Source organism: Peromyscus maniculatus, chromosome 1 (genome assembly GCF_049852395.1).
Source record: "Peromyscus maniculatus bairdii isolate BWxNUB_F1_BW_parent chromosome 1, HU_Pman_BW_mat_3.1, whole genome shotgun sequence".
NCBI classification, from domain to species: domain Eukaryota; kingdom Metazoa; phylum Chordata; class Mammalia; order Rodentia; family Cricetidae; genus Peromyscus; species Peromyscus maniculatus.
In genome coordinates, this window is record NC_134852.1 from 92,241,392 (window position 1) to 92,259,224 (window position 17,833).

Sequence of the window (17,833 nt, forward strand, 5' to 3'; positions counted from 1 at the left end):
CCTCTGCTGTGCACAGACCTTGCAAAGACCCAGTGCAAATCCCGAACTCTGGTGTCTCTCCTCGGCAAGACAGGTTATTCGGAGACTTGTTACATAGGAAGCAATAGCTCTTCCCTTCGCAGTCATTGCTGGGGCAGCTGCCGCCAAAACCAAGCTCAGTCCCTTTGTGGGTTCTGACCACAGCAGATAAACAGCGGTGCACCCTCTCACTTTAGGAAGAGTGCCGAACCCCAAGTGCGTGCCCCTGTGATCTCTGCACATCTGAAAAGGTGACGAAGTTCCGGTTGTGGGAGGGCACCACAGAGGGAACAGACTGGCACGGCGGTCCAGGTGTAGAGAAAGCCATGCGTCACCTGCACTGAACAGCTGCGGCGAGAAAAGGCCAATGGCACACCTCTCCACGTGGGCATCCACCCCAGCAAGGTGGTTATCACCAGGCTAAAGCTGGACAGACTGCAAAAAGATCCTGGAAGGGAAGGCCAGGCCCTCCCAGTCGGAAAGGAGGAGGGCAAATACAGGGAAGAAACGACTGCGAAGACGCAGGAGTGGAGGAACCTCATGCACAGCGCTCATTAAATAGGAAAGAATCGAAGTTGTTATAAACTGGAAAGCACTCTTAGCAGAGCACCTGCCATGCTCTCAGGAAAAGCAAAGCCTGAAGTCCATTACCAGGAAATGTTCACTCATTAGCAGAGATCAGGGTGTGCACACAATAGAGCATGGCCCTGCCAACATGCCTGTGACACCTTGGTTCCTAAACCAAAACGCCAATGCACCGACATCAATTCGTTGTTTTAAGAGATCCGCCTGCCTCTGCTTCCCAAGTGCTGGGATTAAAGGCGTGCTCCGTCACACTTGGCTCTACCTCAATTCTTGACCAGCTCAGAGAAAGGAATTCTACAGCATCCTGTTTTTGGCGTAAGTAAGTTGTCAGGCTGAGAGCTTTGATCAAAGCTTGATGCCAGCTAATTTATTTACTTGTCTGACGTTAAGTTCCGAATACAAATTTGTCTAACTAGAGTCTTTGAATTAAAGCTAGAGCCTGGTTTACCAATCCAAATAGATGGGAAATTAAAGTGATGGTTCTAGAGAAGTGATTCTTAATTGAGAGTGGGTAGAAGCATGCTGGAAACGCTGAGACAGGATATACAGTTTGAAAGTCAGATTCGGTAGCAAGATTTAACTACATATGAGAAAAGGGCATTGTTTTTATAAAACAAGCTTAAGAAGAACCAAGGTAGAAAGGTAAAATCTTCTTGGCTGATGAGAGGAAGTCACTGGGGGTGGGGGTGTCAGAATAACGATATTGGATTTCTAGTTCCTAAAGAGGCCGTGGGTTTTAGAAGTTTACAGAAGACCATCATAGGGAAAGTTGAAATTCCCGACGGCTGAGATGAGGTGGCTTTTCTGGTTTGTGTTTTGAGACTGGGTATCATGTAGCTCAAGTTGGCCTTGAAGTCACTTCTGTAGCTAAGGCTGGCTTCGGTTCCTGACATACCTGCCTCCACCTCCCCTGTGCTAGGACTGCAGGATAGGCTGCTGCACCCACTCAGGAGGCGGCTTTCTGTAGAGGGTGCCAAACTACCTATACTGAGAAACAGGGTGATCCGGGGCTCTCAGTCCTTGGGAACTACTATAAACTTCCTTTTTATTCCATTTTCTGTCCAATCCACAAAGTACAGCAATGGCAATTTCCTTCTTTGTGCTGGAGACCATGAAACCAAGCATCAAAAGATCTGGAGTTCTTCAAGCAGACAACAGAAATCTTTTGCTACCTTAGGTTTTATGTAAGGCAAATGATTTCGCACCTGGTTTTATCTGTTTCTTCTCCAACAATTACTTCAACTCTAACTTCTTTGATTATTGTTTTATAACATAGTACTAGATTTATCTGTACAGAACAAGACAAGTATATAAATCAATTTAAAAACAAGCACAATAGTGTAACAGGCACTAGGGGATACTCAAAGAATTAATCCAAAACCGGACTGTCTCAATGCCCAAAGGAATCAACTCACACTCTGTTGGAGAATGTTATTTTAAGGTGTGTTACTTTTGTTTATGTTGATTTGTTTAACTCTGTGTTACTTTGCCTGTCTAAAACACCTGAATAGAAAAGGGAAAGCCCAGAGGCAAAGTAGACGGATTAAAGTTAAGGAAAGCTAGCAAGAAACAAGCCAAGCTAAGGCTGGACACTTAGAAGTAAGAAAAAGCCTCCGTGTGTGATTTATTTGGGAGCTGGATGGCAGCCCCCTACAAAAGAGCAAAAACAACCAACTATAGCACTCTAGTCGGGAGAGGAACACAGAGAAAGCCAGCTGCCCTGTGAGAGTGTTAGAGAGGAAGACGGACAAGGCACTGGGCAGTCTGAAGCAGGAAGAGACCCCACTGAGAACTCCCCAGCACCTCTGTGAGCACAGTAGGATCCTACGTGGGAAGTGTGTCAATGCATGTCCCACCCACTAAGATGAGCTCTGAAAGGGCAGCAAAGGCCTTGCTTGCTTACTTCTGTAGCCAGGATCCAGCTGAAAATCTGAACGTCTGCTGAGTGAATGAGAAAATTCTTAGCTGTACCCCACACAGTAACCAGCATAGCAAAGGTGGCATGTCTACCTGGCAAGTCCCACGTGGATGCAGACTGTGGCGTCTGGGGAGAGCTGAGACTGGACGAGTCTTGGAAGGAATATCTTCACAGTTTGTGGTAGGCCCTGCTCATTTCAACCCAACAACTTTCCTTGATTAAACAGCATTCTGTCTATATCCAGACACGCTTTGTGGGGAAAGCGTCGGATCGGCTGTTTGACTTCTCACAGCCAGTGGTGGTGTTCACAGTCCTAGCCACAGTGATGAAGAAGAGTGATGAAGGCACAGGTGGACCGAAAACAGCTTGGACCTGCCTTCCTGACCCAAGGCACCATGAAGAAGGGAGAGAATCCATGTAAGTAGCTACAGTTGGCTGGATCATGTCAAGCTCAACAATGTTAACCCTGTCATGAGGAGGGTGACCGTAGATGATGGGATAGTGCTCCCCACCCCATGTTATGAGTGACTAGTTGGGTTTGATAAAACACTAGAGCAAATAAATACCAAAGCGCTATGCTAGAGATCCTCTGTGTGCCTCCCCAGCAAGTACACAAGCAACCAAGAAAGCCAAGGCTCTCTCAGAAGCCTATGACTCCCTAGGCAGAGCGACAAATGCCAGCAGTCCCACCAATAAAAAGGACACAGGCAGAGTCTACAGGCATACAGAAACAAGAAAGCAGAATTAACATTTAAAAAAAAAAACCTGGAAAGGGTACATGCTGCTTAAATGGAGCCATGGCGAGAGGAAGTTTGCAGATTCAAATTGGGCAAGGCCAAGAGAGAATGTACTTACTAAATAACAGGAAAGTACAAATCACTTTAATGATTCATACGCTTGCTTGCTCGCTCGGCTCGACAACACTAATCTAAGCGACTATGCCTCTGCCCCCAGTGCAGGATTATACCAACATTTACTACATACTGCTGCATGCTGCTGGGGCAGCAGAGCGCAGTGTCTACAAAATGAGGCTCCTGCCCAGAGGAGCCCACAAGCCGCCAGGAATCTTGAGGCCATACCCCAACTCCAAAGCACCGTAAAGCTGAAGATGGGCAGCGGAAGAGTGATTATGTTGAAGGATGTGAACCTCAGACATGCAGAGCTGCGAGAATGAGGCAATACAGTGAGAACACCAGGGAGGACGGCATGGGGACGCTCACTCGGTGTCAGCTGCACTCAGACCCTGAGCCTCCCATGCAGGGGAGAGGCAGGGTGAAAACAAATGTATGGTTCATCCAAGGGACACCCAAAGGAATCACCTACCGTGCCCAGAGACCGGATCCGGGGGGCAGGGGGACACAAGACAGAGGACAGGAGCAGGCACAGACACCAGGTTTGGTACTCAAGCCACAGGAAGCGGTAAATGCCAATGCAAACGGCTCGCTACAGGGAGATGCAGGCTTAGCACAGAGATGCACAGGGAGAGAAAACAGCGAGCTCCTCCCTGAACATGCTAGAACTGGCTTGGCGGAGAGCCTTGCCAGACTCCCCAAGGAGCTTGAGTTCAAAGACGGAATGGTCAAGTCAGAGTAGGACCAGAGCTGAGGAAATGACTTATTAGCTGGAGTTGTGAGAGCCAAGAGATCCCTAGTAAGAAATTCCAAGTTTTATTGGTTCTCACCTCTTTTCCAGTTCCTTCCAGAGGCCCAGCCCTCCACACTTCCCCTTAATCCTGCCAACCACCAAAGAACTGGGAAGTTCTGTTCAACTACTAGTTAATTCTCTGGCATTTCTTCCATTTCTCTTGTATTTTTGTTTGGATGAGTTGAGTCTCACTATGATGCCCAGGTAGTCTCAAATCCATGGTCTCAAATGGTCCTCCTGCCTCAGCCCACTATGCGATTTGGACTACAGGTGTGTACTGACACGCCTGGCTCATTTCTTACCTTTTCCCTTTTTTTAAGACTTATTTTATCTTTACTTGTGTGTGTGCACACGAGTGCCGGTGCTCAAGGAGACCAGAAGGTGTGGGGTCCCTGGGGGTACAGGCAGTTGTGGGTGCTGGGTGGGTGCTAAAAACCCAGGTCTTCTACAAAAGCAACTGCTCATTACTCTAATAAGCAGACTGTCTCCAATCCCCCTTTTTAGGACTTATTTTAATTTCTTATATTTACAAAGAGCTCAAAATATATTTATATTTTTTTAGTTTTAAAGATTTATTATTTTTAAGGACAATCAGACTGCAACCCACAGATCCAGGGAGGCTACCTAGCAGGGGGGACCCTAGGATGACTGTGGCTTATAATAAGTTTTAGTTTTGCCCAATCACTGGGCAAGCTTTAGTGAAACATTTCACTATTAGGATAAGAATCTGTACCGTATCAAGCTGATGAAAGAAAATGCCAGCTGTACTTTCAGGAGGGGAGGCTAAAATCTTTTTCGATTATGGATTAGCCTATAGAAAAATGTCTGCCATGAATCGAAGAGTAAAGGGGAAGATGAAGGAATCTCACACAACTTAAGTAAAGCATAGCTCTCTGAATAGATAAAGATAGGTTTCTTCTGTATTCCAGAATCTTATATTTTTGGTTGTGAGCCCAGCCTTTAACGGCTGAGCCATCTCTCCAGCCCTGTATCCCAGAATCTAATCAATATTTATATGTATAATTCAGCTATCATTTGGCTTAAAAGGGCTTGTTGAGAAATGTTATCATTTTTACTATTTTCTGCAGAGAAAATATTTTCCAGTTTCAAATAACCCTGAACTCTTGAATTATAACCTGCTTTTATGTTAAAAAAGATTTATTGGGGGCTGGAGAGATGGCTCAGAAGTTAAGAGCACTGGCTGTTCTTCCAGAGGTCCTGAGTTCAATTCCCAGCAACCACTTGGTGGCTCACAACCATCTGTAATGAGATCCGGTGCCCTCTTCTGGCCTGAAGGGATACATGCAAGCAGAACACTGTATACATAATAAATAAATATAAAAAAAAAAAAAGATTTATTATTTTTGAAAGATATTTTTTTAATTTGTATGTGTGTGTGTGCTTATGGAAGACAGAAGGTGGCGTTGGATGCCCTGGAACTGGAGTTACAGCTGGTTGTGAGCTGCCCCATGTGGGTGCTGGGAACTGAACTCACATCCTGCAGAGGAGCAGTGTGTGCTCTTAACCCAATGACCCATCTTTCCAACCTTTATTTTTTATGTTTTGCCTGAATGTATGCATGAATACCATATGCCTGCAGTGCCCACAGAGGCCAGCAGAGGGCACCAGATTCCCCTGGAACCAGAGATACAAGAGGTTGTGATCAGCCATGTGAAAGCTGAGAACAGAACCAGGTCCTCTGTAAGAGTAGTCAGTGCTCTTAACTGCTGAGTCATCTCTCCGGCTCCCTAAATCTCTTAGTTTTAAGACTTATGCTTTATCTTTCAACAATATAAAAATTGGCTAACAGAGTGATTCAAATGTTTTTAAATGCTCTGGCTGCTTTTAAAGAGAAATTTACTTTGGTTTTTTTGTTGTTTTTCTGGTTTTTGTTTTTTAAGATTTATTTATTTTATGCTCTATCTGCACATACATCTGCAGGCCAGAAGAGGGCACCAGATCTCATTACGGATGGTTGTGGGCCACCATGTGGTTGCTGGGAACTGGAATCTCCACAGCAGCTCTCTCTCCAGCCCCAGCCTTTGAGGATCCAGCAAAGGAAGGAAAGGAGCCAGGGCACCGAGCAGGAAGATTTTTAACCCTGTCTCCCACGGACGACTAGGGAGGAAGGAATAAAGTAATAATATCCTGGCCTGCTGGAGAGGCAGTGGGAGTACCCTCCAGGATCAGAGGAACTAAGAAGCCCCACAGGCTGAAGAAGCCATCTGTTACCATTAAGTATTCATATGCAGAGTCTGAAGGGTAAGCCTAGTTAATGGGTTTCAGATGGCAGCATTCTCCACAGGGAAGGCTCTGGAAGCTGTCTACTCCATCAGCAACACAGCACAGGCTGTCACCTCAGCTGAGTAAACAGAACCTGACCATGTGCCCAGGAGAAACCCTGCTTCCTTTGGAGATTTCACATTAAACAAGAGACAAAGTTAGAAGTATTTTGTGTTACTGCATATTGGTTTACCCTACATTCCACTTCTCTGGTGGCTTCAAAATGAAAAGAAAACACAGTTGGGCTTTTAGTCACTACTTCAAACTCTGTCTCCTTAAGTCTGATTAGAGAAGATGCAGAGCCAGCCATTTACAAGTTTAGACAAAGAAGAGGAAACTGCGGGCCTCTGCTACCTTGCCCTGCCTCATCCAAATGCGAACACAGTGTGGAGAAGGCTAAGAGGCCGCCAGCGGACAAAGGGTCAGGTGTTTCCACAGCCAGGTGAGATTTTTCGGAACCTCTCAGTAACACCACCTGGGACTGTACACATCTGAGTCACACCCTAGTGAGATATCAATTGTGTGAGGAAGAGATTTCCTATGAATGCCAATGGCTGCTTTGGCTTCAGAAACAAAAACAAGCCCAAACAAAAACCCATTTGTTAGTATTTGGTCAACCTTCATAGCTGAAGGATGGTTCATACTAAAGCTTTTTCTCTTTTCTAGTTTCTTGAGATCTCATATAGCCCGGGCTGGCCTTGAACTCACAACGTAATTGAGGATGACCTAGAACTGATCCTCCTGTTTCTGGTGCTGAGATATTTCAGGTTCTGGGATAACAAGCATGTATTTTCATGCCCAGCCACATCCAAGCCTGTATAAACCCATAATGGGCACAAGTAATGGGCCAAGAAAGGCATGTTTCAGGAGTTTTCCCAACAAACACAATTCCGGGAAAGGGGTTCAATGTGCAAAGTCTTTTATTTAAAATTTTGAAAAGTTAAGACTTAATGACCACCTCAAGATGTGCCATCCCCTGTAAGGAGGATGACAGGTGTGAACTCATGCAGAGCTGTGTTTCCATTTACAGAACTCTGTAGGCACTTTAAAAATGAAGCTTGGCTTCAAAATACAAACACTGGGGGCTTTGGCTCAACCTTTTAATATAAAAAATTCACCGATGTACAAAAATGTGGGTGACAATGACAGCATATGAAATCTGTGACTGAAAGTCCCCGTGAGTGCACGCCATGTGCACACGCACCCGCCCACACATCCTCGGTGTGGAAACAAAACTAATGCAAACCAGTGCTACCAAGAAGCGCCAACATGTGTGTCCTCCGAATATCCGCCAATCACAGACCAGGATCTACTCCAAACATCCAGTAACAAAAAGCACAGCATCTTCCAGGAGCAGCGCAGCCGCTTCTTACTCACGATGGACCAGCACAAATAAACCCAGCAGAAACAGTACTGCATACTAGAAAAGGAAACAGGAACACGCGTCAGGGGCACTTCCAACGGTTCTTAATTAACTCATTTCTGACCAGAATCAACGACTAAACTGTCAATTATTCCTTCACGCTTTAACTGTAATCCATTTAACAGTTTCCAAAATTAAACAAGACACGGTGGGGGAGGTGGACTGAATCCAGGGCCTCACACATGCCAAGATGTGTGCTGCTGATCCACACCCTCAACCCAAGAGCACTTCCCTTTCAATCAAACATACCGTAGACGCTCTCACCTTAAATTTAGGGTAGTCATTCATGAGGATTGTCACAATTCCGATATAAGGAACAAATCTAGAACAAGCAAGCAAACAAACAACTTATCATCACGAAAAATGCCCTAAACGGAGCAGCTGCTACCCTTTACTGGATTTTAATCACCAGCACCTCCCCAGAGTACTCGGTTTCGGTCACCAAGTCCATTTGCATCTATTGCATCTGCTCCTTTCACCAGCCTGTTGCGAGGAGGTTAGGATTGTCACCATTGCAGATGAGGAAACAGGACCACGCACCAAGCACCATGGCTGTGTGGCAGAAGCAGACTGGAGATCTCAGGTCTCCAGCTGGTGTCTCTGGTATCTCTAATGGTTGGGGCTGGGTGTGGCCCTCACCAATCATGGTGAGGAGCTAAAGCCCCCACGGCAGCACACTCCAAGGTATTTCCTGTTGAGCGGCCAGTGAACAGAAGAGCTTTCTTACAGAGCTCAGGGCTTCACCACCTGTCCCTTTAACTGTAGTCTGGTCTTGCCCTCTTAATCCTGATTTTATTTTTTTAGACAGGCTCTTGAAATGTAGCCCAGGCTGGCCTTGAGCTTACTTCCACCTGCCTTAGTCTCCTAAAACGCTGGGATGAGGACATGTGCCACTATGCCTAGTTCTGAAATTTTTCTAGAACCACTTTTATCACCACATACAGCAAATCAGTCTTTGCCTCCATCTTCCTGTACACCTCTTCAGCATTTTATTTTGATGACACAAACTTGCTCTTGAGACGCTTCCTCTTTGGTTCCAATAACCCACAACCTGTTTCTATACCTACCTCTAGACTGCTGTACCTGTACTTTCATTTCTTCCGCAAACTGCAACTGTAAAAGATGACCGAGCCCACCAGGCATTTACAGAGGCTCTGGGGATCTGAACTCAGGTCCTTACACTTGAGCTGCAAGCACTTTAACCGTGAGCCATCTCCTCAGCCCTGTGTCTTCACTCGCTTTCCTTTTCTCCAGCCCCTCAAACTTGGCAAAGCCGCCCGGTGAAAAAATCTCTTAGCACGTGATACACTGCCAGTGAGGGTTTTCTCACAATTGTAACAAATCTGTTTTACACAGTTATATGGTACCAGCCTCCCGTCTAGACTCTGTGAGTAGCAATCTTGATGTCCCATAACCATTAAGGCCAAACATAGTGCCTTGTACATCGAACCTTCCAGTAAACATGTACAAGTTCGCATGAGGACACACATGCACACACAGGTTCACCAGGCTGGAGATCAAGCCCAGGCTTCACCCAGGCCAGGCACTCTACTGCTGAACCAAGCCTTTTTGGCCCAATACTGCCTGATGGAATATTTGAATATCGGAGGTTTTTCTTTGCATTTTCTCCAGGCTTTAAATCTTCTCTCTATGCAAGACACCTTAACATTGTAAGAATACAGGGCAAGGGCTAGGCACAGTGGTATATGCATTTAATCTCAGCCATTATATATGGGAGGTAGAGGCAGATGGATCTCTTTAAGTTTAAGACTAGCCTGGTCTACATATTAAGTTTCAAGTCAACCGGGGCTACTCAGTGACATCCTATCTCAAAAACAAAATGAAACAACTCACAATAATAATGATGCAGGACAGAATAAGAAAATTACCAGGGCATCACTGATGTGAGAAAAGATGGTAAGCAAATATACATCCAACCTTCTTCATTTTCTCCTCCACTGCTGGGCTCCAGAGTAGACTGGACACACTGTGTGGGGGGCACACTAGCATTTATCACAGAGAGGAGAGGTTGGGCCCCAGGGGACTCTGAACTCTTTATCACAGTCCACTCTCACTTTGTAAACTGAAACTTCCTGCCATGCCAAAGGCCACAGAAACAGAAATCACCTCCCACTTAACACCTCCACCATCAAAGCCACAGGCAAACTTCCACAGACGTTGTCTTTAGTGTCCTTCACTTCCTGTTAAAAACTCCTTATTTCCTATCTTCTGTTCTCCTTTTTCAAAACTAAACCGCCTGTCCCCCCTCCCCCAATTTCCTTTCCCACTACTGGTGTTTCCTAACAGCTGGACCTTCTCTGACAGAATACTGGGGTTGCAGCTGCAGCCCAGGCGGTAGCGTGGCCTAGCACGCAGGCACGAAGCCCTGGGTTTGATCTTTAGCACCATGTAAATCGGGTATGGTAGTGCACACCTGTAATCCCAATGTCTGGGAGGTAGAGACAGAAAGATCAGTCATTCTCAGCTACAACAGAGAGTGTGAGGGAGGCCAGCCTGGGCTACATGAAACCTTGTGTCAAACACACATAAAATCACCACATATACTTTTTTTTTTTTTTTTTTTTGGTTTTTTGAGACAGGTTTTCTCTGCGTAGTTTTGCGCCTTTCCTGGAGCTCACTTGGTAGCCCAGGCTGGCCTCGAACTCACAGCGATCCACCTGGCTCTGCCTCCCGAGTGCTAGGATTAAAGGCGTGCGCCACCACCGCCCGGCTTTTTTTTTTTTTTTTTAACCACATATACTTTTCTACTGCCCTCAGATTTTCTGAGTAAACAAATCCCTGAAAGATGAACTTCAAACAATGCTCTTGCACACTCAAGTTCAAGATGTTTAGGTCTGAGATAAGGTGCATGACACAGATACATGGTGACAAGCAGTTTCACCACAGAGGACCTGTGTCAACATGTGGGTTCCCCAAGAGCCAAAAAGAGACACCCACAAAACATTGCTAAGCTCTGGGAAGGTATCCTTCGCCGGTTTAAATCCAAACCCACAGTACTTCCCACCCCCATACCGCTCAGGTAGACAGCTCTGTTAAAGCCAAGCTGCTGGTAAGCAGACTAAGATTATAAATAAGTAACCAAATGCCCCTCACAAACCACCTCCAGCACCAGTTCATGCCAAGTTCTTATCTAGAAGGTAGTGTACGGTCTAGAGTTCACGTGAGCCAAAGTGCTGTTCAGGCTGCTGTGGCACCGAGCCAGTAACCTCAGCAAGGAGGGAGGCTGGGGCCGCACTGATTCTGCCTGCGCACGGGCTCTATTTCTTATTTACAGGAAAGACTCGCACATGTTTATGGAATGCCTCTTAATGTATTTCAGTCGATGTAGCCAGCCAGAGTGCACTGACGGACAGGAAAAGGAGTGTACAGAAACAGCATCACCAACTGATACTTCAGGAGAAAGTGCAGGCCAGAGGTGGCTCAGGACTGAAGAGCACAGGCTGGCCCGAGGCCCAGGTCTAACCCCAGCACTTCCATGCTTGCTAACAATGTCTGGAACGACGGTTCCTCTTCTGACCTCTTCTGGCACCAGACACAAGTGTGGTGTGGACATGAACACAGGTAAAACAGCCATAAACATTTAAAATGGTAAAGAAAATATGCTACACAAAGTAAGAGTGGATCTATATTTAAGAAGTTGGGCAATTTAGGAGTAGTGGAGCACACCTTTAAATGTAATGGCTAGAGTTATGTTTTATGTTTAAATTACTGTGCTTAAGAGATCTATAAAACAAAAATGCCTCTAACCTGTCATCCCCATTTGCCCAAGGACAGAGAACTTCTTGAAATGTTGGGGGCTGTTGCTCATGTAAGATAACAAACGTGTTTTCGTTTCTGTAAACAAGCTTGGTTGCCCCAACTGTAGAGGATGTGCTTGATCACACACAGGCAGGAGGTACATAGGCAGGAAGTACGTAGCTTTGTGGGTTCTGCCTTTATAAGCCTCTGCCTAATGTAATTTGGTGTCATACTCTGGGCATCCCGGATATGGACCTGGCGAGTGTCCATTGTCTGAGCCAATACTTAATGAAGCTTGCTTCAAATTTGGCTCAAAATTTGTGGTAGTGGTTTTATTCTCACCTGGTGAGATTAACATAATTCCAGCACTTTGGAGACAGAGGAAGGTGGCCTACTGTAAAGTTTGAGGCCAGCCTAGTCCACATAGTGAGTTCTGGGACAGCCAGATCTCCATAGTAACACCCTATCTCGGAAAAACCCAAACTAAAATAAAATAGAAGTTTGGGCTGACAAGATGGCTCACTGGGTAAAGCACTTGCCACTAAGCCTGACGATGACTTTGAACCCTGGAAAACACATGGTGGGAAGAAAGAACCAACTTCCCTAGGCTGTCCTCTGACCTCTACATTGGAACTGTGAAATAACCACATACACATTTATAAAAATAAATATTAATTGAAAAAAAAAAAAAACCATGCCTGGTGGATGCTTTTAATCCCAACAGAGAGGCAGAGGGAGGTAATCTCTGGTAGTTCAAGGCCAGCATGGTCTACAAAGTGAGGGTTACACAATGAGACTATCAAACAAACAAACAAACAAATAAATAAATAAAAAGTCTGGACCTCAGAAGCCAATTTAATAAAATACTATATAATGACCTCAGATTAGAGTTTGGTTTTTGAAATGATCTGCTTCAAATTAAATAAAAAGTAAGGTTTTTTGGGGAGATAAGATTTAATGTAGCTCAAGCTGGCCATGAACTTTTAATCCTGTTAACAAAGGCATACAACCACCAAGCTTAGCTGTTAAAAAGTGCATTTAAAAATGTATATTCATAAAAACATATACATTGTAGTTGTTGATTTCAGTCAAGAGAAAGCTCACGTCAAACTCTTATATTTTTAATTTTTTTATTTAAAATCATTTTTAGACTTATTTTTATTATTTTATGTATATGAATGTTTAGCCTGCGTGTGCGTCTGTGCACATGTGTGCCTGGTACTCAAGGAGGTGGTGAGCCTCCATCTGGGTACTGGGAATTGAACCTGCATTCTTTGAAACAACAATAAATACTCTTACCCAGAGAGCCAACTATTCAGTCCCGTATTTTTAATTTTCAAAATAGGGTTTCACTGTGCTGCTGCGAACAGCTTCACTTGAAGAGAGCCCCTGTTCCAGCTTCCAGGTACTAGGATTATGCACATGCGCCACTATACCTGGACGCAAGCTTTATTTTTTATTTACATGTCACTTACATGCATTTTATGGGCTATCACCTACTATATTCTAATACATGTATCCAGAGTGCACTAAAACCAGTCAGGGTAATCAGCATTTCCGTTGTACCTCAAAGCCTGTGGCAAACTTGGACAGTAGACACCTTGTCTCTGCACTTTATTTCCTCTTAAGAACACTGCTTCCTCTTCTGTTGGGACGGTCTTGTTTGGATGCTCTGAACATCACTATTCTAGTTTTCCCTTCCTTGGCTTCCTTCATTTTTTTCACAATGACATTTTCTACCAACTATTCTGTCCGCTCTCTTTTCTCCCACTGCTCTCTTCTCTGTGACCAACAGGTCCTCTAGTATTTTTTTAACTTTCTGGTTTTCCAAATTCATCTCTATTAAATCTTTAGTTGGTACAGTATTAGTTTCATTTCTAAAGTTTTTATTACATGCTAGAAGATGAATTAACCTTGAAAATGAAGCTAGGCGATAGAAGCCAAACACAGAAGATCACAACTGTATGATTCTGTTTCCATGAACTGCCCCAACAGGCCAAGCCCTGGACAGCAGGTCAGCGGCTGTCAGCAGCTGGAGAGGAAAGGATGAGACGTGACTGCTAATGAGTGTGAGGGTAGAGAGGAATGTTCTGGAATTAGGTTGTACAAACTTGTGGATATACTAAGATCTGTGAATTACCCCTTAAAATAGAGAACCTTCTATCCCCAAATATGTCAACTGTTTCAGTAACGTTTGTAAACACGATTTCGGTGCAGAACCTTAGGTATCAGCGTGCAACAGCTCAGAAAAACACAACTAATTTTTCGTTTTATTTCTAAAGGTATTTGTAGCACAGTCACAGGCTTGCCTGCAGAAACGCCCTATCCCCAAGAGTGGGGTCCAGCCTGCTTCTGAAATAGCAGCCTGGTGCTTTATAAATTCACTTTCCACCAAGGAGGGTGACTCACTTCAATGCCTGTCAAGTTAAGTGCTGGGGCAGTGGCGGGGGAAAGTGAGTTTGTCCAGGGAAGCCTGTCTGCCAGCTGTTCGTGTCCCAGGTGTTTGATATTTCATAGAAATTCAGATTATTGATTTTTTTTTATTAACAGCCATTAAAGGGCTTATATTGTTAAAGTTGAGATTTTAGTTTAAACTTTATATAGTTTGGAATTAAAAAAAAAATCTTCAGAAAGACAAGTTAGTTGAGAGAAAGAAAGCCTGATTACTAACCTGGAGAATGAGACATCTTTTAACCAACAAAGGGACAGAATAGGCAGACACAATTGTGACAATAAAGAACCAAACACACATAAAGAGACCCCCTACCCAAGGTTTCTCTGTGTACTCCTGGCTGTTCTGGAAGGAACTTGCTCTGTAGCCCAGGCTGGCCTCGAACCTGAAGATCTGCCTGTCTCTGCCTCCCAAGTGGTGAGATTAAAGGTGTGCGCCACCACCGCCCGGCTAAAGGAACACTCTTAAATGGAAGGAGTATACAGAAACAGTTCAGCAAAGTTTGTCAAAAAGCTTTAAAGTGTATATATGCTTTACCCAGTAACTCAGATTTTTTATTTTACTGGGAAGACTGGGTAAAATCACTGGATATGTCTAACAGCAAGACGTTCATTCTAACAGTGTTCACAAAAACAAACAAACAACTAAAAACAGGTCGGGGCTGACGCTAGGACACCCAGTAGCTGTATGAGCTACCCCAAGAATGGGGGTACTAGCTCTGCAAATGATGGTAAATGTATTGATTTGTAAACACCCCTTGGAGTGAAAAGGGAGTTGTACAATAGTGGACTATTCTCCCCTTATATATCTAATGTTTTTATGAATGTGGGAGCATGTACACTTAATGCCTGCATCTCTGTCCCATACATAAAGGCTAAAATCAACAGGTTGATAGTAAATATTGATGGAGGTGGAGAAAGTAAAGCAGCCGCTTTACCTTCTGACAACTGCAATTTCCTTATCATTCTAAATGATCTGCAGATTTACAACTGAAGGAAAAATAGAGGCTAAAAAGAGATTAATGAGTCTGAAAAAACATGACAGGAACATCTTTGGAAATGAGGAAATTTGGAGATCTATTTCTCAGAGGCACGGATGACCTAATGTGGATCATCTTTAGCTCCAACACAGGTTATAAACATTCTCCTGAAGTTGGATACACAGGCACGCACATGCAGACAAAACACAACACAATGGTATTGTTCTGATCTGGATTCCTTCCCATCTCTCAGGCTACAACTGAGAAACTTAGAAACTTACATACACTGCACAGCAGTGTCCCAGGGAGGTGGCTGTTCCTCAGCTGATTTACATAGTAAGGACAACATTCTGACAATAGTAAGAATGCTAGGAAGTACCGAAAGAGAGAACCAGCACCCGCCTATGTGTGGGACACCATGCTAGCAATTCTGCTGTAATGACGCAGAGGGCGGGCTCTGGAGCTCCAGCCACTTACCACCACCATCAGTGTGATCTTACAGACATAACATGGCTTATCTGAGTTTCCTCATCTGCAGAATGGGAATATTAGCGTTGTTTGGAGGTTAAAATGAAGCAATACTTATAAGGCACATACAATGAGTGTCTGGTATATAGCAAGCCCTAATGAAGGTGAGTTATGTTAATACTATTAGTACATTGAAGTAGTAATTCCATACTTCCTTATACCGTAACTTACAATTCCTGTCCTCCACTGATCTGTTCTCCTGATAATATCTGAAATGAACAGGCTTAACATAATTTAAAAATTTCATTTAACCTCATCAACGTCAAGACTAGAATCAAACATTATAGGATAAATTAACACAATAAAATTAATTTAGATGAACAATTAAATTGTCCCAATAAATTTCTAATAACCTAAGTTTTATGAAGCAGCATTAATACTACCCTGGACCCAATAGCCTGACCAACTACTGACATCAATATTCCTTGAGTGAACTGAATAACTGATTCTTGGTTTTAGAAAGAGAGTCTCATGTAGCCCAGGTTAACCTCAAACTCACAGCTTTTTAGTGAGTCTAGCCTTGAACTCTTGATCTTGCTTCTACTTCCCGAGCCGGGATTACAGGTGTGTACCACCACACCTGGCTAGCAAAGTTTTTAGTTAATTGTGATATGCAGTATCCGATCTTATCCCTAGTATTCTACTCTTATTTGTACCCCACCCCTCCCCTCAGGAGTAGTATGACTTAAGACTCAGATGCAGTTTAAGATGTGTATCTTTTAAAGACAAAAGGTGACTTGGTGGAACCAGGGCTGACTGCTTTGCATTCAGTTGCACAGTCAGTAAGACCACGTTTAAAGCGATATGAAAAGGCCAAGATGATCCCCTGGGTACTTACCCCCTCGCTCTCCCTACAACGTCTTTCTTCTCTAGCCAATGTTGTCCTTGTTTATAGAGGCCTCGGTCATCAACGGCATTATTATCTCCTTTGGTTAAAAACTTGATATGCCCATTTTGCCTTAAAAGAGTAAGGGAAACAAGTCACCAAAAATCTTCATGGCATTCACTGCACAGAATCTGCTCTTCTTAACGAGTGCTGGGTAATCATGCCTAAGAGCAATTCTTTAGCTAGCTAGAAGAATGTTTATAGCTGGACTGCTTAGCTAGAAAAAGATTAAGAATAAGTGAGAAGTGTAACATTAAGGAGCTGAAATACTTATACGAGCATTATGAACACAGCTGTAGAAAAACATGAAATGATACTAGATGATCATACACACTTTACTACTTGAAGAAAAGATAAACTAGCATATATAATGGACTTCATTTATATTAAAATATGCACAACCAATTTTCTATAAACATAAAAATCAAAGGGAGATACTAAATTATCCCTCAGGATATAACTGTTGAAGTACAGACTACGGGAAATTAACAAACAGCACAGTTCCTTTAATAGCATGGACATCTTCCCCTGGAACAAAGAGTCCTGGAGAAGGAACTCGAGATGAAGTCAGAGTCTATACAGTGCAGCCAGTGAATGGCTCAGCAGGTAAAGGCATTTGCCACCAAGCCTGACAACCTAAGTTTGGCCCCCAGAAAACACATGGTACAAGGAAAGAACCAACTTCCCTAAGCTGACTTCTGACTACCACATGCACCTGGTAGTGCCCCCAAATAAAGAAATATAATTAAAAAACAATAAAAAGTAATTAAAATAACATTCTAAGTGTCTATTAAAGCCACATCAACCAACTTTGGCCGAGGACCTTAACTGATCTAGGTTCAAACAATTTTTTGTTTGTTTGTTTGTTTGGTTGGTTTTTCGGGCTTTTCAAGACAGGGTTTCTCTGTAAAACAGTCCTGGTTGTCCTGGAACTCGCTCTGTAAACCAGGCTGGCCTAGAGTTCAGAGATCTGCCTGCCTCTGCGTCCCAAGTGCTGAGATTAAAGGCATGCACCACCACCACCCGCCTTCGGTTTTAAAAGCCATAATGAAATTGGTAAATTGAACAACTAAAAATTTAATAATCTTAAGGAAATGTTCATTTTTAATTATCATATATTTAGTACTATTTATATTATATTTAATTGTATTGATTAGATTATATATTTATTTATTCACCATACTAATTAGTCATAGTTTATAAAAGCTTAATGGTTGTTTTATAGACATTTGTTTTTTTTTTTTTTGGTTTTTCAAGACAGGGTTTCTCTGTGTAGCTTTGCGCCTTTCCTGGGACTCACTTGATAGTCCAGGCTGGCCTTGAACTCACAGAGATTCGCCTGCCTCTGCCTCCCGAGT

At 43.6% G+C, this 17,833-nt stretch overlaps 1 protein-coding gene across 3 annotated transcripts in view; it reads right to left on the reverse strand.

Annotated features, from left to right (window-relative positions):
* Positions 1-7,350: 7,350 nt before the first annotated feature.
* Positions 7,351-17,833, reverse strand: part of Sec11a (SEC11 homolog A, signal peptidase complex subunit) — a 41,882-nt gene continuing 31,399 nt past the window's right edge. Inside the window, exons 4-7 of one of the 3 annotated variants that reach the window (XM_042278749.2) lie at positions 16,428-16,547; positions 15,761-15,798; positions 8,136-8,193; positions 7,351-7,868 (exon numbers count right to left, since the gene is read on the reverse strand). In XM_042278749.2, coding sequence (XP_042134683.1) covers positions 8,168-8,193; positions 15,761-15,798; positions 16,428-16,547 — 184 coding nt within the window. In that variant the 3' untranslated portion in view covers positions 7,351-7,868; positions 8,136-8,167. Of the gene's footprint in view, positions 7,869-8,135; positions 8,194-15,760; positions 15,813-16,427; positions 16,548-17,833 lie in introns of all 3 variants that reach the window. The other 2 variants (XM_042278748.2, XM_076545867.1) reach the window with 2 other exon arrangements.